The sequence below is a fragment of the Myripristis murdjan genome, chromosome 18, assembly GCF_902150065.1.
Source record: "Myripristis murdjan chromosome 18, fMyrMur1.1, whole genome shotgun sequence".
In the NCBI taxonomy this organism is placed as follows: Eukaryota; Metazoa; Chordata; class Actinopteri; order Holocentriformes; family Holocentridae; genus Myripristis; species Myripristis murdjan.
The window spans coordinates 3,862,580-3,873,875 of record NC_043997.1 but is presented as its reverse complement, the minus strand read 5'-3'; the positions used below and the strand labels follow the sequence as shown (position 1 = coordinate 3,873,875).

At 46.2% G+C, this 11,296-nt stretch overlaps 1 protein-coding gene across 1 annotated transcript; it reads right to left on the bottom strand.

Moving 5' to 3' along the window:
- Positions 1 to 201: 201 nt before the first annotated feature.
- Positions 202 to 9,093, bottom strand: LOC115377009 (transmembrane protein 184C-like). The gene is made up of 11 exons (XM_030076863.1): positions 8,977 to 9,093; positions 7,055 to 7,185; positions 6,892 to 6,928; positions 6,128 to 6,333; positions 5,955 to 6,029; positions 4,840 to 4,933; positions 3,670 to 3,782; positions 3,448 to 3,547; positions 3,071 to 3,148; positions 2,863 to 2,956; positions 202 to 512 (listed from the first exon to the last, which is right to left on the bottom strand). Exons 1-11 carry the CDS (start codon positions 9,091 to 9,093, stop codon positions 202 to 204), a joined length of 1,356 nt encoding a protein of 451 aa, XP_029932723.1.
- Between the last annotated feature and the right edge of the window lie 2,203 nt (positions 9,094 to 11,296).

The window sequence follows — 11,296 nt, the reverse complement described above, 5'->3', positions numbered from 1 at the left end:
TCCGGTTCTCAACAAACATGGCTTTGACATTTCAGAATGTAAACGTTTCAAGTTTTACTTTCTTTTCTCTTTCTCATGTTTTCTGTGTTCATCATCCATCCATCCATTCATCCATTCATCGATTCATCCACTGTGTTTGTTAAACTGATTTCACTCCACATTTATATTTTCATGTGGACGCCGACACGCAGACAGAGCATCCTATGTGGACGCTGTGATGTCACACTGCTGCTGCAGGGCGTCGCCCGCCGGCGGGGGCCAGGATCCCTGGTCGCTGTCGTCGTCCCAGGACGAGGAGGTGAAGCCGGCGGGGGCGGAGATGGAATGTGGCGTGGGGGTGTGGCCTAGGCCTTGGTACCGCCCACTGGAGGAAGGGGAGGAGGGCATGGAGGAGGTCGCCATGAAGACGGGGTCCTGAGAGTTCGCCGAGAGGAGGCCGGTGTGCTCGGTGTGCTCGGGCCGCACCGCCGTGCCAAAGTACATCTTGTTGGGACGACCGAGGACCGTACGACCTGGGGAGAGAGAGAGAGAGAGGTCAGATATTTACTAACAGAAGACAGGTGACATTAACTGTCTCATTGCAGCCAAACTGCACTGCAAAAACTCAAAATCTTACTTAAGATTATTTGTCTTATTTCAAGTCAAAAATGTCTTATTACTAGTCAAAATATCTCATTACACTTAAAATAAGACATGATCACCTCAGAAGTAACTTGTTTTTAGACAATTGTCTCTCGTTTCAAGTGAAAATTTGCTTGAAACAAGTGAAAATTTGCTTGTTTCATTGGCAAAATTTGTTTTTGTTTCTAGCTCATTTTCACTTATTTCAAGTGAATTTTCACTTTTTCCACTGGCAAATTTTGCCAATGAAACAAGCAAATTTTTGTGTTTTTGCAGTGTGGAGCTGTGTGAATGTCTCAACGTGGTGAGCAGAGCTGGTTAATCACCAAACTGATCACTTCATCACTGATCCATCTGACTGAGGTTGTATTTAACGTCATGCGGAAAAAACGAGGAAAAAGAACTAGGACATTTTTTCCCTGATCTCATAGTATAAAATATAGTATAAAATGCCGAGGTGCTTGTGTGAGGAGTGCATTCAGACCTGCGGCTCATTTGCTTTGATCCGATTCAGCGGCGAAATCGATACAATTGTTGCATTTTTCTTTTGGGTCGTTTGTGTTGTCAAGGCGACGGTCCGTATCGGTCCAAAAGTTGTTAACAAAAGCCATGAACGGACCAACTGTTCTGTCATTGGTCAGAAATCCCCGGAAAGAAAAACCCCTTCTTCTTCTTCTGTTGCTGCTTCTTCTGCTGCTTCTTTTCTTTCTTTCTTTCTTTCTTTTTTTTTTTTTTGGTTGACGGTTGGCAGCCGGGTGCATTACTGCCCCCCTCTGTCCAAACGAACCGATCTTTGGGGGGAAACGCTCTCTGTTTCGGAACAACTGCTCAAAACGAGACAGGTCTGAATACAGCCTTAAACAAGCCTTTGAGAACGGAGGCCATAGCCATTGTGGAGAAAACTCTGAAAGGATTCCAGAACAGTCTTTACTTCACCTTCACCCAGTAACTATTTTAAAACCAGTTACTGAAGTACAGACTTTTACATTTTACATTGTCCCTCCAAGCTAAACTCAGTGACGGACACCCTGACACAGAGCTACAGCTAACGTAACCGAGACAGTGACGTGTAATAGTGCCTTCGAGCGCATGTCGGAAACATCCCGTTTACAGTATTTACAAGTTAGGAACACACAAACACCACCGTTAAGTTGTAATAATACGTGGGAAATTCATAAATATCGATGGTACCAGATCGTTTCCAAGTTGTGATGTTTCATGAAGGCAAAAACAGTTGCTTTCTGCTTCTGCTCTTTATTCTGCTGAAGAAATAGAAAGCCGTTTTTCAGCATGTGTTCTTTGAAGATGTCCATCCATCCATCCATTCATCTTCTGCCACTTATCCAGGGCCGGGTCGCGGGGGCAGCAGTCTAAGCAGGGACGCCCAGACTTCCCTCTCCCCAGACACTTCCGCCAGCTCCTCAGGAGGAACCCCAAGGCGTTCCCAGGCCAGCCGAGAGACATAGTCCCTCCAGCATGTCCTGGGTCTTCCCTGGGCCTCCTCCCGGTGGGGCATGCCCGGAACACCTCCCCAGGGAGGCGTCCAGGGGGCATCCGGAACAGATGCCCGAGCCACCTCAACTGGTTCCTCTCGATGTGGAGGAGCAGCGGCTCTACTCCGAGCTCCTCACCCTATCTCTAAGGGAGCGCCCGGCCACCCTGCGAAGGAAACTCATTTCAGTCGCTTGTATCCGCGATCTTGTCCTTTCGGTCATTACCCAAAGCTCATGACCATAGGTGAGGGTAGGAACGTAGATCGACTGGTAAATCGAGAGCTTCGCCTTTCGGCTCAGCTCCTTCTTCACCACGACGGACCGGTACACCGACCGCATCACTGCAGAGGCCGCACTGATCCGCCTGTCGATCTCACGCTCCATCCTTCCCTCACTCATGAACAAGACCCCGAGATACTTGAAACTCCTCCATTTGAGGCAGGACTTCTCCACCAACCCGGAGAGGGCATGCCACCTTTTTCCGGTCGAGAACCATGGCCTCGGACTTTGAAGATGTGTTAAAGCCAATCAGAAAACACCAGCCATGCTCTCAGCTTACAGACCGCCATACGTTTTCCTGACGTTCCCAGCCAGAGCACCTGAGCAGCGATTGAGCCCAAAGCTTCCACTGGTGCCAGGATCAAACCCGTACCTTGAACGCGGCACGCGGCACGCGGCACGCGGCACGCGGCACGCGGCACGCGGCACGCGGCACGCGGGCGGTGTGACACCTGAGCCGCATACTCACCGACGTGGCGGACCTGCTCTGTGATGTCAGCTCTGATGTCAGAGAAATCCCACATGGCCAGGAAGCTGTCGAAACAAGATCCCTCCTCCGCCTCCTGGATCCAGATCGAGGAAGAGAGCGAGGGAAGGACAGATAAATTACAAATGATCTCTTCATCTCTATAGATAGACAAATAGATGGATAGACAGATAGATGGATAAGTGTTTACCTGTACATAGGGTTTGTAGGTGAAGGTGTAGTGGTGAGCGATGGCAGCCAGGAACATCTCTATACAGATTATAAAGTCCTAGAGAGAGAGACTCAATATTTTAATCTGAATAACTGTGTGTATGAACAGGAGGAATCCAGCCTGTCTGGTCTAAACACTAAACTAAACACACACACACATCATGACCGAGCAGCCACAGGAAAGAGAAACTCCATCAACAGAAAATCCAAGTCCCGCCCACACTGTTTGATTGACAGGTGAGGGGAGGGAGGTGCAGTGCCGAAACACCACAGAGACGAGCGCTTAGCAACAAAGATGGAGGCTAAACCATGTGTGTTTATGTGTGTGTGTGTGTGTGTGTGTGTGTGTGTGTGTACCTGCAGCCCAGTGGCTACAGCCTCCACACTGTCCCAGTCCCAGGTGTGTTTGTCTGAGATCACGCCGACCTTCACCAGGAACGCTATCAACACGGCCTGCCTGAGAGAGAGAGGGAGAGAATGACAGAGAGAGAGAGAGAGAGAGTATCAACACTGTCTGCCTGGGGAGAGAGAGAGAGAGAGAGACAGAGAGAGAGAGAGAAAGCGAGCTGTCATCCTCACCAGAAGGAAACAAACACCACCAGCTTGACGCAGAGGAATTTGCCCATCGGCCTGATGGGGCTCAGCTCATCTCTGAGAGCTCGGTAGAGCAACACCAGACAGTACATCGCAAACTGGAGAGAGAGAGAGAGAGAGAGAGAGGGAGAGAGAGAGGGAGAGAGAGAGAGGGTGAGTCAGCATCTCATCTTTAGCATATTATCCCCCTCGCTGTAATCTTGCAGAGCTTTGTTCTCGAGGCGGTTCTTTAAACGTCACGGTAAAGCCCAGAGACAGACCTTCTGACACACATCAGAGAAACCTGCCAAGACCTCCGTCATCTCTCCAAAACACACTTGATGTCTATAGACAAAGAAAACAAAACTACTTACATCAACAATTGGAAAAACGAAATGAAATCCATCAACAAATTAGAACGTTATCGCTCACTGAACAGAGAATAGTCTCTAGCAAATTACCTAGTCAGTGTAAAAAACCCTAAACAGAGACACACATTAGCAATGTACAGACTCAGTGAGCATCAGCTAGAGACTGAAAAAGGTCCATATAAGAAAGAATGGAAGCCCAGAGAGCTGAGAGAATGTAAACACTGTTCATCAGGGGAAACAGAAACAGAGGCCTTCCTCCTCTCCTGCCACCTGGACCAAACTGGGAGACAGACGTTCATCCAGCAGCTCACAGCAGCAGACCATCAGATCAGGGAAAACATGATGAACTGTTGAAACTCTGTCTGTTCCCACAGCTCGCTGTACAATATGTAAGACTCTGCCATGACATTAGAGAACATGAATGCTAATTAGAATTCCTTGGCTATATGGTGTTTCCATAATAACAAGATACAGTCACATTTCATATGTATTTGATATGGTTGTATTTCATATGGATTTTTTTGTAATATAATCTCTAGCCTATGTGTTCATTTCTTTTTCATTATGTTTTGTACTCTCTAAAGAATTTGTGAATTTTGAATCTCTGAAATGTATTTGTTTTGCTTTTGTTTATTTTATTGATTGATGCTTTGGCAACGGTGTTTTTTTTTTTTTTCAAACATGCATTCCTGTCTGCTGTGAAAACTGCTGTGAACCCTCTGATGGACAATCACAGGGCAGTTAAATAATGAAGTGTGTGTGTGTGTGTGTGTGTGTGTGTGTGTGTGTGTGTGTGTGTGTGTACCAGCTGCGACAGGTTGTTGACGATGACCAGGTAGGACCAGGCGTTCCTGAAGCTGAAGTTGGCCTCGTCATAAACTCCACACAGCTGGCAGATGCTGCACGGGGAAGAAAAACATCCATTTAGCTCTTCACACATTTTAACCTCTGACCTTTACACCTGAGCCGTCTGCCCGGAAAGCGACGCTTTTGCCTGAATGGGCACATCACCATGGTTACAGTGGGGAACTCAGCGTCACCATGGTTACAGTAGGCTACTTAACAATGATATCACTATGGGTACCGTATCAAGAACTGTAATAAAAACAGTGTTGTATCACTGTTGCAGCTGCCATCACAGTGGTTATAGCTGAAAACTAGTGCTATCGCCATGGTTACCAGTTGGTTACAATCTGCGCTATCTTTGTGGTTACAGTAGTGTTTTCACCATGGTTGCTACTTACAGTTCTGTCACCATGGTTACAGTAAACTACTTACAGTGCTATCACCATGGGTACAGTAAACTAAATACAGTACTGTTGCCATGGTTACACTAAACTACTTTCAGTGCTGTCACCGTGGTTACACTAAACTACTTACAGTTCTGTCACCATGGTTACAGTAAACTACTTACAGTGCTATCACCATGGGTACAGTAAACTAAATACAGTACTGTTGCCATGGTTACACTAAACTACTTTCAGTGCTGTCACCGTGGTTGCAATAGATTACAGTCAAATATTTCCACTGCTGTAACCATGGTTACTGTAAATTACTTAGAGTGCTATCACCATGGATACAGTAAGCTACATATATTGCTGTCACCATGGTTACACTAAACTACTTTCAGTGCTGTCACCATGGTTACAGTAAACTACTTTCAGTGCTGTCACCATGGTTACACTAAACTACTTTCAGTGCTGTCACCATGGTTACAGTAAACTACTTTCAGTGCTGTCACCATAGTTACACAAAACTACTTTCAGTGCTGTCACCATGGTTACAGTAAACTACTTAAAGTGCTGTCACCATGGTTACAGTAAACTACAGTGAAGTAATTACGGTGCTATTGCTGTGGTTACAGTAACCCACAGTGAACAAGTCGCAATACTATTACCATGGCTACAGGGAAATACTTACAGTGCTATCACTGTGGTTACGGGCCTGACCACAGTGTACTGGAGAACTCCCAGCTTGCACCTGAACAGCAGAACCCTGACACAAGAGAACAACAGGTAAACACTTCATCCATTCACCAAGACACCCATCATCACAGCTCTAACACCCCCCCTCCTCTCCTCCCCCCTCCTTACTCTCCCATGGCCCAGGGCGGGCAGCAGCACAGGGGCGGCAGGTGCGGCTGCTGCTGCTGCACCTCCAGCATCAGGATCAGACTGGGATACTGGTTGCTCAGGAAGTTGAGCAGGAAGACCAGGAAGTTGTAGATGACGTAGGCCTCGTAGCACTCCCGGCAGGTGTCCACGTAGATGGCCAGGCTGGGATACCGCAGAGCCAGCCACTGGGAGGGGGGGGGCAGAGGTTTACATGTTTTAATTTACACATAAAATAGGACAAAACATGATGAAAGCACAGTTTTAAAGACACCATGAAACAAACTCCCATTACTTCTACTCTCTACAAGGCAGAGAATCTCTTATAGTGACCCCTAGTGGACGTAAACAAAATTCCTGTTGGTTTGCACTTTTGAATGATGGCTCTCCACGGTGTTCGGTCCGGCTCCAGAATCCTGTCAGGGACGCGACATGCCATTTCACGGTGTCTTTAAAGACTGAAAATGAAACCTCTCACCTCAGAAGAAAGAAAGAGAGACAGAAAGAAAATGAAAGAAAAGAAAGAAAGAACCCTCTCAGTTTATCATCACATTACTGTATTACATTAGCTCTCTCTGTGCACGTGTGTGTGTTTGTGTGTGTCTCTGGTCTTGTGACACCATCCCATCGTCCTCAATTAAGGTCTGGCCGATCTATTGACCAGGTCTCTGCTTCTTCTGTGTGTGTGTGTGTGTGTGTGTGTGTGAGAGAGAGAGAGAGAGAGAGAGAGAGAGAGAGAGACTCACACTGTCCAAACTGTAGATTGGCACCATCCATAGTATCCTGTTGAAGAGAGACAGAGAAGTTTTATGTATCAGGATTGATCAGCTGCTCTGCGCTGGTCGTAAATTCTGATTGTGTGTGTGTGTGCATGTATGTGTATGTGTGTGTGTGTGTGTGTGTGTCCACCTGATGATGGGTTTCTGCAGCTCAGGCTGGGTGTAGTGCACCATGTGCTGCAGGATGCCCCACAGGGAGATCGGGATGGTGAGGAACACAAACACTCCTGCGATGAACCAGGCTTTGCTGTGAGTCCCAACCTGGACAGAGAGAGAGAGAGAGAGAGAGAGGGAGGGAGAGAGAGAGAGAGAGAGAGGGAGAGAGAGAGAGAAATAGGGCAAGTTATACTTTAAGTGTGTTAAGGAATTAGCTAAGTGAATTTTACAATTACAGGAACTATGCTTTGAAGACTTCTGGTGTCGAATGATTTTGTGTTGACTGAGTGTATGTGTACACACACACACACACACACACACAATGAACGAACCTCCAGCTTTGTTACAGCAAACTGGGTCAAATCTAAAGGATATATTTAGGGCCAAGTCCACACTAATCTGGAAAAATCTCTTCCTGTCAGACTGTTTTCCATCCACACGAGCGTTTTCACAAAGTTTTCGCAAAAGTTGTCCATCCGTACCAAACGGCCAAAAATACTTCTTTACTGGGCATGTGCAGAACAACACATGTATTACTTACTACTAACGTCGGGTTGATTGTTGTGGTTCCAACCAGGATCACATGACAATCATACATCATACATCTTTGATCAATACAACCCTTCGTTTTCCCCGCGACACTGCCACGCCAAACTGCTGTTTTCAAATTTATCCATTTGGGGTAAACTGGGAGAGCGCGTTCAAGAAGCTCCATTGGACAGACGTCCCATTCAGAAGCCATAATAGGTAAAGACAGAATGAAGCAAAAATGATAACAGGTTTAAAGACTGTCAATGGTCCCACTGCCGAGTTTTTAATGGCTGGCAGAACAACGCGGCCTCACAAGGTTTCATGTAATTCGGACAAACTGCTCAGGAATAACGTGAGGCCGAGATTCCTTCCACCATGAGAGGATTGTGGTCCAGCAGCAGGAATGTGACATTTTCAGCTGCTGGTCATATGAAAAGGTTGGCTAACGCTGCAGTTTAGGCAGCCGAGGCAGTTCGCTTCAGCTTAGCTTGACCTTTTTGATCATAGTTAAATGAAGTCAAACTTGTTGTCATGACTGGAGTTGGGAATTGAACCACAGTCAAACCAGTTTTTGAAGACCTTACCATCTGTTTTGAGAAATTTTAATAATTACATGAGGTTGATAATTGAATATATTTAATATCTGGGGGATTCTGGATGTAAAAATGTCTCATATAGTCAACCAAGGACTTTAAAGAGGCACCATAATTTGGTCAATTCTGTGGATTCAGGCGTTTCTCATAGTAGGTGTCACTTTTTTCTAAATGTTGGACATCTCTTTTAAGGACAAAACTGATTTTGCCACTGGGAAACGTTAGAGGATAACTTACTTTGATGCCAGGACAATGTTCCCTACTGTCCCTACCTGCCATCTTGTAAGAACAGCAGAGACTTTTTGGAAACTTTTTGGAGGAGAGATAGTTTGGTTTAGTTTGATATTCCCCCCCTGAGAAGATGTTTCCACCTCCTTGGATCGACTTAAAGCACTGAAACTGGGCTGAACAGAGTCAAATGAACAGCGGTCAGAGGGACTTTTCCTTTTTTTGGGCACTGATGAAAATGAGCAGACGCTGGTTAAGAAGATCCACATTTCTATGAGCTCAGATGAATGACATGTGGAACCCTTTAGGAACCAAATGATTGGTTCTCCTTACAGTTCATCATATGTTCCTTCATGGCTCCTACACTTCCTGTTTGTCATCCTAAAGGTGCCACAGGTCAAAAATGAATCGATCATCAGCGGCAGCATGTTCCGACTTCCTGAACCCCGTCCCATCGTCCTCCACCAACCCTCCCGTTTCCTAAAACTGCCAGGCCCCTGAGGGCTGGTGACATCACGTCCTGTGAACTGGGAAACCCTCGTACCTCATCCTTCTGCAGCTCCCACACACACAGCGGCAGGACGGCCAGCAGCAGAGCCAGGTAGAGCAGCAGGACCAGCGGGCGGATCCACCGCCGCCACTCGGCACACGTGCACGGCATGACGTCCGCTCAACCGTCCAATGAAAACGCGGCCTGAGTCACAGCAGGGACCTGGGGGGAGGGGTTACATTCTGTTATTGTACGGAGAGGACTGAACGTTTGCAGCGCCGGACAGCAGGAGATGAATCTGTGGGAAACTTTGGAAAGTACCGGTAGTTTGAGAACTTTTTGGCATCGTGGAACGGGAAGGCGGAGTACGAAAGCAAAGACCTGTGAGATCTGAGCTGGTTTGAGCTGGTCTGGATCAAGGCGGTTTGCTCCAGATTGATCTGATTTGCTTGGCTTTGGTTTGTTTCATTTGGTCTGATTTGATTTGGTTCAGCTCATTCTGGTGCCGCCTGGTTCGGTTTACTTTGGTTTGGTTTGGTCCGTTTTTTTCTCAGGTTCAGTCTGTTATGATTTAGATCTCGATCATTCTGGTTTGGCTCACTCAGCTTTGGCCTTGTTTAGGCTGCAGTTTTGGACTGGTTCAGTCTGTTTTAGTTTTTAGTTTTAGGTCTGTTTTGGTGGTTCTGTTTGGTTCAGTTTGGTCTGGTTCAATCTGGTGCAATCACGTTCTCTCTGGCTTGTTTTGGTCTGGTTCAGTTTGGTCTGTTTTGGTGGTTCTGACTGCTTTGGATCAATCTGGTTCAATCTGGTTCTCGATGAACTGGTCTGGTTCAGTATGGTTTGGTCTGGTTTGGTCTGGTTTAGTATGTTTTAGTTTTAGTCTGTTTTGGTGGTTCTGTTTGGTTCAGTTCGGTCTGGTTCAGTCTGGTTCAGTTCGGTCTGTTTTGGTGGTTCTGACTGCTTTGGATCAATCTGGTTCAATCTGGTTCTCGATGAACTGGTCTGGTTCAGTATGTTTTAGTTTTAGTCTGTTTTGGTGGTTCTGTTTGGTTCAGTTCGGTCGGGTTCAGTCTGGTGCAATCAGGTTCTCTCTGGTCTGTTTTGGTCTGATTCTGTCTTGTTCAGTCTGGTTCTGTCTGGTTCAGTCTGGTTCTGTCTGGTTCATTCTGGTTCAGTTCGGTCTGTTTTGGTGGTTCAGTCTGCTTTGGATCAAGCTGGTTCAATCTGGTTTGGTTTGGTCTATTTTGGTCTGGTTCAGTCTGGTTTGGTCCGGTTCAGTCTGGTTCAGGCCGGCTCGGTTCGGTGCGGTTTGTTCTGGTTCGGCTTGGAACAAAGATTGAGCGATTGCAGATTAATCACAAAATGCAAATAGGATCCAAACAGAACTCAGACAGAACCAACTGAGTTACAGCAAAACTCATAGCAACAACACAGGGATAAATGACATTATATTAATTTAATAAGACGTAAAAACACCTTAAAATGTGATACGGTCACTATCATCACACTGTTGTGTATTAATGTATGAGACACTATAGGAACGTCATAGGAACTTGACTGTAATAACAAAAGGTCACCATAAACTCATTAATGAGTCCTACAAACACAAAGTAGGAGGATTTAAAAACAACTCTGCTAGGTCAGAGTCACTATGAGGCCTTGGTGCTGCAATATGAGATAATAATACCATAAAATACGATTATATCACGAAAATAACCCCACAAAGTATGACCAAATCGCTCAAAACCTCACTATAAAACAGTATTACAGGGATATTAGAGTATTTTCTGCTGTGAGGCTGGGCTCAGCTTCAGCGGAGAGCCGCAGTTTTGTTCTCAAACCGTCAAATCGGAGTCCTCACGTGATAACAAACAGTTCAAAGACGATTTTTAAACCAGAAAAGAATCAATGGATCAATAAATGGATAATAAAGGAGATCTGTACCATTGAAAGTGGAGATGCTCATTCAAAGTGACGGTTGGCCTGTTTTCCTCTGTTCCTGTTTCTGTATCCAGGCAACGCATCCCTCCCATCCGGGTGATGCTGAGGCTCCTTTCCTCTGATCGATTACAGATCCCCTTATCGCCCTCCGCTCGGTCTGATCAGTCTAATCGATCGATCGGTACTGAGTGCTGCTCAAAACAAAACGACGTGACGCGTCGCCTGAGCGGCTGTGTTTTCCTGTCCTTGTTTTTTTTCCGCCTCCGCCTCTCTCTCTCTCTCTCTCTCTCTCTCTCTCTCTCTCTCTCTCTCTCTCTCTCTCTCTGCATCATCATGCTCTCTCGGTCATGTGGTCAGCTAATTGCTTCACCGAGCAGATGGACGCACAGGGTCACGTTTTATTTTTATTTTTTTCCTCCCCTGCTAAATTTAA